The 13,881-nt window shown below is 44.2% G+C and overlaps 1 protein-coding gene across 1 annotated transcript in view; it reads right to left on the bottom strand.

Annotated features, from left to right (window-relative positions):
* Positions 1-1,185: 1,185 nt before the first annotated feature.
* Positions 1,186-13,881, bottom strand: part of FAM186B (family with sequence similarity 186 member B) — a 31,944-nt gene continuing 19,248 nt past the window's right edge. Inside the window, exons 6-8 of the mRNA XM_023556084.2 lie at positions 8,539-8,717; positions 7,576-7,761; positions 1,186-1,659 (exon numbers count right to left, since the gene is read on the bottom strand). Coding sequence (XP_023411852.1) covers positions 1,515-1,659; positions 7,576-7,761; positions 8,539-8,717 — 510 coding nt within the window. The 3' untranslated portion in view covers positions 1,186-1,514. The remainder of the gene's footprint in view (positions 1,660-7,575; positions 7,762-8,538; positions 8,718-13,881) is intronic.

Genomic DNA, 13,881 nt, shown 5'->3' with positions numbered 1-13,881 from the left:
AAATTCAGGTGGGATATGGTCATATTTTGGCTCTTGTGGACTTGCTCTGATTTTCTTCAGTTTCAGCTTAAACTTGCATATGAGCAATTGATGGTCTGTTCCACAGTCTTGTTCTGCCTGATGGTACTGAGCTTTTCCATTGTCTCTTTCCACAGATGTAGTCAATTTGATTCCTGTGTGTTCCATCTGGTGAGGTCCGTGTGTATAGTCGCTGTTTATGTTGGTGATAAAAGGTATTTGTAATGAAGAAGTCGTTGGTCTTGCAAAATTCTATATTTTGATCTCTGGCATTATTTCTATCACCAAGGCTGTATTTTCCAACCACCGATCTTTCTTTGTTTCCAACTTTTGCATTCTAATCACCAGTAATTATCAGTGCATCCTGATTGCATGTTCCATCAATTAATATACAGTAATTTAGTGACACCGATTACATTACATTAAACATGTTGTACAGCCATCACCAATATCCACTGCCAAATTTTCTGTCACTATAAACAGACACTCAGTGCTTCCTAAATAACGAGTCTCTCTTTCGACAGGGGTCATTGCTTATTTGACTTTTTTTTATTATACCTCGTCCCTAGGCAAGGTCTGGCTGGATGAGTGGAGACTGAGTGGTAGACCTGGCAGATAGCTGTTTGGGTAACAGCGAGGGTGGGAAGGTGCTACATAAGTGCTAGCTGAATGAATTAACCAAAATAGTGTCTTTACTGTATTGATCAGCCGATTGCAGAGATGGATGCCTTAGCTACCATCTAGATCTGAAGCCTCCACGTCTCCATTTCTTCCACTCTTGCCTCCCACCCAGGGATGCCTGGCTCTGACTTGTATCCCGTGTCTCCTTTTGTTTTTATCTTCTGAGTGTTCGTGCTCATCATCTGCATATCAGTTATTTATTTGTCCATGTTTTGATTACACGAAGAGTACTGACGCCTGGCTAGTCCCTGGGTAGGGTAAATGGTTAATGCACTTGGCTGCTAACAGGAAAGTTGGAGGTTTGAGTCCACCCAGGTGCCTCAGGAGGAAGGCCTCACAATCTACTTCCAAAAAATCAGCCATTGAAAACCCTATGGAGCACAGTCCTATTCTGACACACATGGGGCTGCCATGAGTTAGAGTTGACAACTGTTTTTTTTCATTGACACCTACTATGTGCCAGGCACTAATTATGACCATCTTGGCTCCCTGGTTCCCAAAGGACAGAGACAACACTTGGGAAATCTTTTCAGACTGGTGCCTAGTTCAGCGTCTAGATGGTACTAGACCTAGTTCCAGAAATGAACCAGGAGGTGTGGGTTTCAGAAATGAAACAGAAAATTGTAAAAACAAACAAACCTCTATTTTATTAAAAATGTACAGTTTGGGGACTGAAGGAGGGAAGTAATGTTTCTCAAAGTTCTAGGACCACTTAGCAACACCCAGTGTCTGTTTAAAGGCACCCAATGGGCACCTGCATTTGTAACAAGTTTCCCATGTGATTTTTAGTCACCCTGAAGTTTGAGAATCACTGGCTATGGGATAGGGTTTGGACTGGTACTGTCTTGGTCCTTCTGCTTTTTTAGGGTTCCAGGCAGGGAATCGCTGGATTTTTTGTGTACAAGCTCAGCTGACTCATCTGTGGATTCCTGGCTTTCCTTCCTTTGGGTTGTTGAGGCACTGAAAGAGTTAATACAGTTACAGGTGGAGGAGCAGCCAGGGAATGTGAGCACCCATTCAGCCCACCCAAGAGCCTCCCTGGTCATCTCTGAAAGACAAGCCCCGAGCTGGGCCAGAGGTGACCTGGACATGGAACTGCTTAACTCAACATTTCTGCCAAGTCCTGGAGACTGTGCTTCTCTTCTTATGAATCCTCCCTCTTTTTTTTTTTAATTTTTATTGTGCTTTAAGTGAAAGTTTACAAATCAAGTTAGTCTCTCATACAAAAATTTATGTACACCTTGCTATATACTCCTAGTTATTCTCCCCCTAATGAGACAGCACACTCCTTCTCTCCAGTCTCCATTTTTGTGTCCATTCGGCCAGCCCCTAACCACCTCTGCCCTCTCATCTCCCCTCTAGACAGGAGATGCCCACATAGTCTCATGTGTCTACTTGATCCAAGGAGCTCACTCCCTACCAGTATCATTTTCTATCCCATAGTCCTGTCCAATCCCTGTCTGAAGAGTTGGCTTTGGGAATGGTTCTAGTCTTGGGCTAACAGAAGGTCTGGGGACCATGACCTCCAGGGTCCTTCTAGTCTCTGTCAGACCATTAAGTCCGGTCTTTTTATGAGAATTTGAGGTCTGCATCCCACTGCTCTCCTGCTCCTTCAGGGTGAATCCTACCTCTTGTCTTACTTCACAGAATACCTTTCTTGCCCATCCAGCTAATCTCTTTCCCAGATGCCAAGACACCAAGCCGTCTCATCTGTCCCGAGTGTTGGACATGTGGGTAAGTCTACGCTTGAGCGCATCTTGGAGCACACACGTGTACCGGCGAGTACTCTACTGTGCAGAAACAGGCCCTGAGCAAGGCAGGGCCTCGCAGTTAAAGATTTTCTGCAACTGCAGACAGCATTTGGTGTGTGCAGACACACACAACTACCTGACCTGTCAGGCAGCGAGCCCCAAGGCTGATGCTTGTAAGGCAAAGCAGAGAAGCCCTTGGAGAAGAGGGCCTGCTGGGTTTTGAGAGACAGAATCTTCCTAGTGTCCCAAAGAGGGAGAATGGATAGCCCTTCCCCACATGCTGAGAGTGTGTCCCACTGGGCCTGGAGATGGGATGGGCTGTCAGTGACATCAGACTAGGAAAACAGGGCAGTCAGTGGGTGAGGTCAGTCCTGCCTATGACACTGGCCTGTGCTGTGAACAGGACAGCATAGCCAGGGGAACTAGTGAGGTCTGCCGGGCTGCAAAGTGTTGAGTGACCTGGACCCGCAGAGGAAGTGGACATGAGGACTCATGGGGACCAGGGGCAGGTGGCCAAAGAGAAGATGCACTTTGGAGAGTGGATGCAGAGTGTCTCCAGGACACACACAGCACGCTCACAAGAAAAGCAGTACAAACCCCACCCCTGAAACAACAGTAGCCCTGACAGTGTCAGAGAGCTTCTGTTAGAGTGGCAGGCCCTTGGGCCATAATAATGGGATCCCAAGAGAACATGGGAAGCCCTTGCACTGAAACATTGGGGACCAGCCTGACGCCCAGGTCGGGAGCGCCAACCTGGGGTGCAGATAAAGAAGCAGGGGCAGCTAGACTTTGCTTCTATATCTGGTAGTGGGATAAATTGAATAAACTTGTATAGAGTTGGAAAAGAGGAAGAAAATTGTATTCACCTAAATTCGCTTAGAAAGGAAAAGCTGTCTTTGCTGGGAACAATATTTTGATAAGTGCTTAGGCTAGAAGCTGAGATCCCGGTGGAGGCCTGGGTATGGGAGGAGCAGCTCTGCTTGAGACATGAAGAAATTTTAGAATTTGGCATGCTACAGCAATGAAGGAGGGGATGAGAGAGGGAAAGAAAGAGGGCCACTCTGAAGTGCTGTTCCATATGAATTCCTTTCCCCATCATCCCCTTAAATTTTGAGTTACTGAAATCATGAAATGTTTGGGGTCAAGCAGAGTGTGTGCACGCATAAATTTACGTGTGGGAAGGACAAAGGGGTTGGCCTCAGGTTCAGACAAATGCTGGGCAGAACCCAGACACTGGAAGGATGCAGAGATGAGAGGCAGGAGGCGCTCAGAGAGGTGAGCCAATGCTACGGGGAGGATCTTGGGCAAGTTTAGCCAAATCTCCAAGAGGTGTGACCCCAGCTGACTTCTGTGCTACTGAGCTCTGCCACTGTGTTGTTTTTATTATTCTCCTTTCTGTTTGCTGTATCCAAACCTCCAGTTAAAAACAAACAAAACAATTAACAACATACACACACATACCTTGGGAACTCTTCAGAAACTGAAAACCAGGTATTTATCCGCTAGGTGGGGGCAGTGGTAGTTTAGTGGTAGAATTCCTGCCTTCTGTGCAGGAGACCCGAGTTCAACTCCCTGCCAATGCACCTTAAGTGCAGGCACCACCCATCTGTTAGTGGAAGCTTGCATGTTGCAATGATGCTGAACAGGTTTCAGCAAAGCTTCCAGACTAAGACAGTGCAGTGCGATGGATTGTTTTTGTGTGGCCTTTCCCACCATGGTCTTGTAACATGGTGCAGATAAGGTAATTGTGGCCCACTAAGGGGATTTTTTTTTTGGGGGGGCTTGAAATAAAGCATCCCAGAGGCAGGAAATAGAGGATCCCACCACCGCCAAGGTAGGACAGCCAAGAGTGGAATGTGTCCTTTGGGCCCGGGATCCCTGTGCTGAGAAGCTCCTGGAACCAGGAGATGGAGAGAGCTGTAGCACTGAAATGGTGAGAAGTGGTAGCAGAGAAATGGCTACAGGAGGGACCAGCAGAAGACCATGCAGTGAGTGAGCTTCCCGGCCCACAGAGCGAGAAAGCTGAGTGACTTTGGGCAGAGGGGGCCCTGGTGGCATGGTGGTTAAGTGTTAGGCTGCTAACCAAAAGGTCAGCAGTTCAAATCCACCAGCCGCTTCTTGAAAATCCTATGGGACAGTTCTACTCTGTCCTAAAGGTTCGTTATGAGTTGGAATTGACTCGAAGGCAATGGGTTATTTGGTTTGGGCCAAGGCTTGAGTAGGGTGCCTCTGGGCACTTAGCGGCAGGAGCTAAAAGAGCTTTATAACATTTGCTGAGCAGGGCAGAGGCTGAGGGGCCAGAGAGAGGTGTACCTGAGACACTCTAGGAAGAAGCTGTCCTGATGGAAGAACTGTATCTTGAGTGTCCCTGAATCTGAATTGTAACCTTTTACTTCCCTAATAAACCTCAAAATCATGAGTATTGCCCGAGTTCCCTGTGTCCATGGCAATGAATTATTGAACCCAGCTAGGGAGTAGAGTGCCATGTGAGGGATGGTTGGTGTCAGAATTGGTAAAGATAGTGGAGAAAGGAGGCATATCTGACCTGCGCCTTATGGGAATCAGCCTTGGGCTATTAATCTTGATTCTCCTTCCCCCTTGTGAAGTTAGAAGAGGTCAGATGCCACCCCCATGCCATTTTTACAGACAGACTAGGAAGAAAGGCCTGGTGATTTAATTTAAAAAATCAGTCAGTGAAAACCCTATGAACTCTATGCACCTGGAACAACAGAGGACAAAGTAGAGTCAGGAATAGGAGGAAGATATGGAATGTGTGGCTAACTGCCTCCGTGAACAACTGCCTCCTTTGCCAGGAGATCAGAAGAACTGATGGTGCCCAGCTACCATTAATGAACATTTTGACAAAAGATTCAAATTTTCATGGAAATCCAGACTTCTTGGAGCCATGAAGGTTGAATGAACCCCTGAAACTGTCATCCTGAGATAATCTTTAAACCTTAAACCGAAAATATCCCCTGAAGACTTCTTAAAACCAAGTAATAGTTTAGCTTAACTAGCGAAAAATGTCTGCATTGAGCATTATGCTCTTTTAATAACTACAGGAGATTAAACTGACACCACGAACTTGAAAGATTGTATAAGAACCTTAGGGGGCAGTGAATTTATGTTAATGGGGGAGGAACAACTCAGAAAAGGAGGGTGAGAATGGTTGCACAACTTGAAAATAAAAGTGACGTCACTAAATGGTACATGAATTGGTGTATGTTTTGCTGTGTATATTCTTAACAACAAAAAATAAATTAATAAAAAAAAACCCTATGGATCACAACAGCCTGATCCCATTGTGCATGGGGTTGCCATGAGTCAGAGCCAACTTGACAGCAGCTAACAACCACAGCAATCCATTAGGTGGGCTATAATGCTGATGTCCATCTGGGACTCTCAGGCCTGTTTCATAGTGGAGGCATAGCCAGAGACTGACTTTCTTTGATGCTCCACACCACCCTGACTTAAAGAATGCCCTATCCTACCATTGATGACTGCCCTGACAGGGAACACAACAGACAATCCCTGATGGAGGAGAACAGTGGGATGCAGACCTTAAATTCTCGCAAAAAAGATGACTTAATAGTCTGACTGAGACTAGAGGGAACCTGGAGGTCACGGCCCCTCTGCTAGTCCAAGACTGGAACCATTCCCAAAGCCAGGATTGGACCGGACTGTAAGACAGAAAATGATACTGGTGAGGAGTGAGCTTCTTGGCTCAAGTAGACACATGAGCCTATATGGTCAGCTCCTGTCTGGAGGCGAGATGAGAAGGCAGAGGGGGACAGGAGCTGGTTGAATGGACATGGGGAATACAAGGTGGAGAGGAGGAGTGTGCTGTCTTATTAGGGGGAGAGCAGCTAGGAGTACATAGCAAGGTGTATGTAAGTTTTTGTATGAGAGACTGACTTGATTTGTAAACTTTCACTTGAAGTACAAATTAAAAAAAAAGAATGCCCTATCTGGATGGTGGCAGCAGCACCAGCATCTTGCATCCCTTGGTTCCGGTTAGGTCTAGTCTGGCAGGCATCAGTGCCCTCTTCCTGCCGGGGATCTTTAATTGGGCCATGGCTGCAAGAGCAGACAGGATTGGTGATCTAGAAAGGTTCCTTGAAAGAACCTTGAGTTCTCAACCTTCAAACCAAGGTATCAATAGTGACATCTTCAAGTTTAACCTTCGAGCCTCTTGTTGGCTTCCTGAGTCCTGCCTCCCTCCCCTGAGCTGCTTTTCCCAGGGACACTTCTTGAAGACAGTGAGGAGATGAAAATGTCAAAGATGGCCCCGGCCCGAGTCTCTGATGTATCATCTGACTCAGGGTCTCCCTCATCTCTCCATTCCTATACCTGGCTCTCCCACAGCTCTGGGGCAAGATGCAGCTTTTGAGCAATTCATATGCAGCCCAGGAAACAAGTATGAAGGAAAAACTTCTGTAAAGTAATACTATTTAAGTCTTTTGAGAAAAGTAAAGTGGTACTGATGTGGGGACTCAAGCTGATGGCAGGTAAGCATCTCTCTGCTGATGTAGGACAATATATGATGTCATGGATTGAACTGTGTCCCCCCAAAATATCTGTCAACTTGGCTAGGTCATGATTCCCAATATTGTATGGTTGTCTACCATTTTGTCATCTGATATGATTTTCCTATGTGCTATAAATCCTACCACTATGACGTAATAAGATGGATTAGTGGCAGTTAGATTGATGAGATCTACAAGATTAGATAGTGTCTTAAGCCAATGTCTTTTGAGATATAAAAGAGAGAGGTGAGCAGAGAGACATGGGGACCTCATACCACCAAGAATGAAGAGCAGGAGTGCACATTCTCGACCAGGGGAAGACTGATGACAAGAACCTTCCTCCAGATCCCAGAAGAGAAAGCCTTCGCCTGGAGCCAATGACTACTAGACTGTGAGAGAATAAATTTCTCTTTGTTGAAGCCCTCTACTTGTGGTATTTCTGTTATAGCAGCACTAGATAACCAAGACACATGCGGTCGTTACTAATGTTTGGAACAAGACCTTTTGGTTCCTTATACAGGGACAGTGTGCACAGTGGCCCCTGCCCCTGGCGGGCAGGTCCCCCTGAATCCAGATGGACCATCCAGGCTTGCACTTACCAGGTCTTGAGGGACGTCAAACTTTTTTGGTAGGAGGAATGGACATCCAGTGCCAACAGCCGGGGAATGTCTGGGTACCCCCCTAGCTGGTCCCACTGCAAGCTGGGGGGAGTCTTCTTTTCTATTGGATGGCTGGAAGAGGCCACATCAGTCTTCCAGACAGCCTCCATCTGACTCCCCTGGTGGCTGAGGGGCAGAAGGGTAAAAGATACAAGGAGTTAGACACAGAAAGAGACTCAGAAGTAACAAGCTCTCCAGGACCACAAGGCCTTGTTTTCTTCCCTTCTCAAAAAGAATTTGTCACCGCCCTCCTTGTACCCCACACCTCACACACTGACTCTGTTTCACCTCCCTGGGCTCCTCTGGCTGAGGAGCTACTGGAAGAGGCCGCCATGGTAGCCCTTGTGGCTTCAGTACATGGTCTGGGGCTGGAGCTCTGAAATAGCCACACTAGGGTAGTTGTGGATGTGGATCTTCTCAGCTGCCCAAAGGCTCATAACTCTGAACTAGCCACACTAGGGTAGGTGTGGATGTAGATCTTCTCGGCTGCCCAAAGGCTCATAGGCATCTCTTTTTAAGCCTGTGGGAGTCACATGGTGGGAAGAATCAGGCTTGTTTATATGGACAGACCAATGGCAGGTGCTAGATGGATGCTCAAAGTAGAAATTGCCGTCAGTTCTCAGCTGTGGGTCCTCAGAGTCTTTCAGTTGCATAGTTTGAAACACTCTGGGTCAGGTTGGCCCCTGAGGCCCACAGACCATGACATACATGCTTCTCTGGGTCTGTGGGCCAGAGCTGGGCAGGGCAGTGGAGAAGACAGATGACTTGCAACTCGTGGCAGTGAGCTCTCCTTGTCTGTGCCCTTGCTGAGCCACCAGCCCCCCAGTCTGGCCACCCCTGTACCTTGCCATCTGATATCCCCACTCATCCAGCTGGCTGCCCCCCTGGCTTCTCTGTACCTACCGGGCCATCCTCAGGGGCACACATTCCCGCTGCTTGGACATAAAGTGCTCCAGGGGCTTCTTGCAAGAGGGGCCACTGGAACGGATGTGTCGGGGGAAGGCTGGGGGCGACTTGCTTTTCCTTGGCTTTGGGGAGGTGACCACAGGGGTGTTTAGGTGAACGTTCCACTCCAGCTGGAGCTAGCGGGACCAGCAGAGAGGCATCAGGAAGACAGAAAGTTATCCGCTCTCTAGGGTGGCAGTGGTTAAGAGCTACAGCTGCTAACCAAAAGGTTGGCAGTTCGAATCCATCAGGTGCTCCTTGGAAACCCTATGGGGCAGTTCTACTCTGCCCTATAGGGCTACTGTGAGTGGGAACTGACTCAATGGCAATGAATTTGGTTTTTTTTAGGGTGAGGGGAACCATTGCCTGACTGTTGGTGTCTGTGCTGGGCTTGGGCTGAGCAGAGAGGGTAAGGCCCAGGGAGTCCCTCAAATTAGAAACCTTGGGGCCCTGGAAAGATCTCTGAGAGCATCTGCAGGGTACATGGCATGATGTCAGGTTGTGTCTCGAGTGCTCTGTGTATATTTTCATGTGGTTCTGGCCCTGGCATTGGGTGAGGAGCTAGGGAAACCCTCATAACCAAAGAATCATCAGATGGTCCCTTTCCTTCTCAACTGCAAAAGCAATTTTGCAAGCCAAGACACCTACAGGAGATTATCAGGACTGATATAAGGTGCTATGAAACTGAGTTCGAAAAAATGTCCATGCCAAGGCCCTTCCAACTGCCTGATGTCAACACTTGCACTGAATCCCGCGGCATCCTGCCTCCCCATCTTAGGCCAGTGCTCCTCAGGACTCGGGAAGGATACCTCCTGGCTCAACTCTTGGGGAGATATTAGCAGGTTCTGAGGTCACTGCTTTGAGATTCTCCAATCCCTCCAAGCTGCTGGCTATCCCCCTGGGACCATGTCTCTGTCTATTGTAGCAGAGGAAAGAGTAGAGGAAACTGAAGCCAGCCCTCCTTTCCATAAGCTTCCTGAGCCTCAAACCAAGAGCTGAGGGCTGCTCGTCCCAAAGATGTTATGCTGGAGGATCTACAAATGAAAGATTCTAGCAAGAAAAAGTCCAATACACCATAGCTAGTGCAGAAAGCTTTTCCCGCCACATAAAAGGATAGCTATGGATGTAAACTTAGTGCTTGTATGGTAGGGACACAATTATTAATGATCCCAAAGAGTATTCATTCTTACTTGCTGGGTTAGTTCCTGTTTTCTCCTGTGTGAAGAATCTGGACAATGGGCAAAACAGCAAGGAAAAAACTAAAAGAACCCAGAGAAGAAAAGTCCATATATACCGTAAGGAATCATCAAGATAGGGAAAGACAGGAGTCTTCAATTCCAGTATCCAAAAATTTTAGCTATTATCTCTTTGGCCTTGTGGGTTTTGGCTTTTTATAAAATTTTCAATGTAAAAAGGACTGCCATATAGTAAGTTTACTTTTAAAAAAATTCAGTGTATAGACAATTATTGGTAAATACATGGATCCATTGTCCCTCAGGGGTCCATGGCCCATAAATTAGCAATCACTTATCTAGACTAAGAGAATAAGGAATTTGGGTATCAGAGAATTTTTTGGACTTTAAGAGGTTTTCTGAATATGGAAGAATGGGACAGTAGAGAAAAGGAAAGAGAAAATAAGCACTACTAGGATTACAAATTGGACCTCTTTAATGTTTTGAGTGACACAATTAAAGATTGGGGTTATTTTCTAATTATTTTTTGTTGTTGAGCCTTGTATTCCTGAATGGGATACAATGGCAAAACTGGATGATGTAGGGCCCTAGGATGTATTTGAGTTACACTTGATATATGAATGCTAGAACCATGCCTATACATTTTGAAAGGTTATCCTACTGAGCTCTGCTAAGGCAAATTGGGTGAGTTCTTATCTAAAGAGTAAAGTTTTTCCTAGTGTTAGTTCACAGTAGGAAAATATGGGTTCTCAGCAAGGAAGTGAAAAAGATGAGGGTAGGTGTTAGGTAGAAGGAGCGAGGAAGTGAGACCTTCCATATCTGCTGACCTAGACCAATAGTTCCTAACTCATGGGCTATGGTTCCTGAAGAGCAATAGATTGTTTTCAGAGTCCAACAATTAAAGTGCATACCAAAAATTGTTTACTGAGTAAATAAAAAGTAAAATTATAGTACTATTAAATAGGAATCCTTGAAACTTTTAACATTAAAAGTGAATCTTAATAGTACAGGAGTTTTTTTAAAAGACGTGTTGTTAGTTGCTGTTGAGTCAGCTCCAAATCATGTTAACCTTATATATAACAGAACAAAACATTGCCTGGTCCTGGCTATAATGGAATAACAGGGACCAGATATACCTTTCCACCTTAAACAACTAATGAACCAAAAAAAAATATATGAAATAATGATTTTCAGACATTGGACAATAGGCAGTGATGGTCAGTGATCCTTGACTGAAGGGAAACAGTGAGGTGAGAGCTACTATTGCCCCAGCTTACTGCCTGGAGAGAGTGTCTAGGCTGTAGCATAAGGAAGTGGAACTCAAACAGAGCTCAGTAGCCTTGCTGAGTTGAGGAGACAGAGATCGGAGTTCAGGGAAGCCAAGGTGACTAGAATTTGCAGAGTAGAATGAGAAAATAACAGAAATTGTGCAGAAGGAAAGCTCCAAAGCTCTGAAGAGGGGTCCTCTCAAATCTCTGTGCATGTATCTGAGGAAACTACCAAGGCTGGAGGAGGAACCACTGGAAAGGAAAAGGCAGACAATCTTCAGAGTTCACACATGGCCAGGAAGAATGTGTGTCCACATATCTTTAACAGACTAAAACAAAAAAATGTCAACCTAGAATCTTATACCCAGCAAAAATATCTTCCAAAACTGAAGGCTAAATAAGGACTTTTTCAGTCATACCAAAGCTAAGAGAATTCATTGCCAGCAGACCAGCACTATGAGAAATGTTAAAGGAAGTCCTTTGGGCAGAAAGAAAATTATAGAGCATTGGAATAAAGTGCATTGGGAATGGTAAATATGTGGATAAATAAATTTCTTATTGTCTAAAAATATATTGATTATTGATTGTCTAAAGCAAAAATAATAACAATGTATTATGGGATTTGTAACATATACACAGCTAAAATGTCTGACAATAGGACAAAGGCCAGGAGGAGGAAAGGGATGTACACTGTTGTAAGGGTCTTATGTTATATGTGAAACGATACAATAATATTTGAAAACAGACTGTGATAAATTAAAGGTTTATATTGTAAATCCTAGAGAAACCATTAAAAATAACAAAACAGAGTGGTATAGCTAATACATCAAGAGTGGAGATAAAATGGAATCATTAAAAACCCAATTAATCCAAAAGAAGCCAGAAAAAGAGGAAGAAAGCAATTAAAGAACAGGTGGGACAAATATAAACATAGAGCAAGATGGTAGATTTAAACCCAACAAAATTGATAATCACATCAAACATAAATGATCTAAACCCTCCAAACAAAAGGCAGAGATTGTCAGATTGTATAAAAAGCAAGACCTAACTATATGGTGTCTACTAAAGACTCAATTTAAATATAAAGACATTGAAAGGTTAAAAGTAAAAGAATGGAAAAGATTTGCTACACAAATACTAATCAAAAGAAAGATGGAGTGACTGTATCAGTATCAGACAACAGAGAATTAAGAATAAGGAATATAACCAAGGATAAAAGGGTTATTTCATGATTAAAGGCCATTTTTTCAAGAGTACGTAACAATCTTATATGTGTATACCTAATTACAGAGCTTCAAAGTATATGGAACACAAACTTATAAAACTGAAAGTAGACAAGTCCATCATTGTAGTTTGAGATTTCTACACCTTTCTCAATACTTGAGAGAACAGATAGTCAGAAAATCACATAGAAGACTTGAACAACACTGTCAACCAACTAGACCTAACTGATATTTATGAAACATGTCACCCACCAATAGCAGAATATGTTGTTTTCAATTACATATTGAATATTTACCAAGAAAGACCATATTTTAGACAAAAAAAAATAAGTTTTAATAAATTTTAAATGACTGAAATCAATGTATGTTCTCTGATCACAATGGAATTAAACTAGAAACCAAAAAGAAAGATGGCTAGAAAATCCTCAAATATTTGTAAATTAAGTAACACATTTCTAAATAACCTACAAGAAAAAGAAAAATCATAAACGAAATTAAAAACTATTTTGAACTAAATAAAAATGAAAACACAACATATCAAAATTTGTAGGATGCAACTTTGGTGAGTGGCGCCCGGGGTCTTAAAAGCTTGCCATCAGCCATCTGAGATGCATCAATTGGTCCCAACCCACATGGAGCAAAGGAGAATGAAGAACACTGAAGCTACAAGAAAAATATTAGCCCAAGACATTGTGCTGAGTGAAATAAGTCAATCACAAAAGGACAAATATTATGAGACCACTACTAGAAAAACTTATGAAAAGGTATACACACAAAAAGAAACAATCTTTGATGGTCACGAGGGAGGGAAGAGGTGGAGATGGAAAAACACTAAACAGAGAACAGCTAAGTGGTAACTTTGGTGAAGGGTAAGAGAATACACAATACTGGGGAAGCCAGCACAACTTGACCAATGCAAGGTCACGGAAGCTCCACAGACACATCCAAACTCCCTGAGGGACCGAATTACTGGGCTGTGGGCTGCGGGGACCACGGTCTTGGGGAACATGTAGCTCAACTGACATAACAGTTTATAAAGAAAATATTCTACATTGTACTTTGATGAGTAGCATCGGGGGTCTTAAAAGGTTGTGAGCAGACATCTAAGATATTCCACTGGTCTCACCCCTTTGCGAGCAAGGGAGAATGAAGAAAACTAAAGACACAAGGGAAAGATTAGTCGAAAAGACTAACAGACCACAACTACCACAGCCTCCATGCCATGGATTGGATTGTGTCCCCAAAAAATATCTGTCAACTTGACAAGGCCACGAATCCTAGTATTGTATGATTTTCTACCACTTTGTCATCTGATGTGATTTCCCTATGTGTTGTAAAACCTATCACTATGATGTTAATGATATGGATTAGCAGCAGTTATATTGGTGAGATCTACAAGATTAGATAGTGTCTTAAGCCAATCTCTTTTAAGATATAAAAGAGGGAAGCAAGCAGAGAGGTGGGGACCTCATACCACCAAGAAAGCAGTGCCAGGAGCAAAGTTCATCCTTTGGACCCAGGGTTCCTGCGTGGAGAAGCTCCTGGTCCAGGGGAAGATTGATGACAAAGACCTTCCTCCAGAGTTCGCAGAGAAAGCCTTCAGCTGACGACCTGAAT

The sequence above is a fragment of the Loxodonta africana genome, chromosome 4 (genome assembly GCF_030014295.1).
Source record: "Loxodonta africana isolate mLoxAfr1 chromosome 4, mLoxAfr1.hap2, whole genome shotgun sequence".
NCBI lineage: Eukaryota > Metazoa > Chordata > Mammalia > Proboscidea > Elephantidae > Loxodonta > Loxodonta africana.
This window is presented reverse-complemented; position numbering and strand designations above follow the sequence as displayed.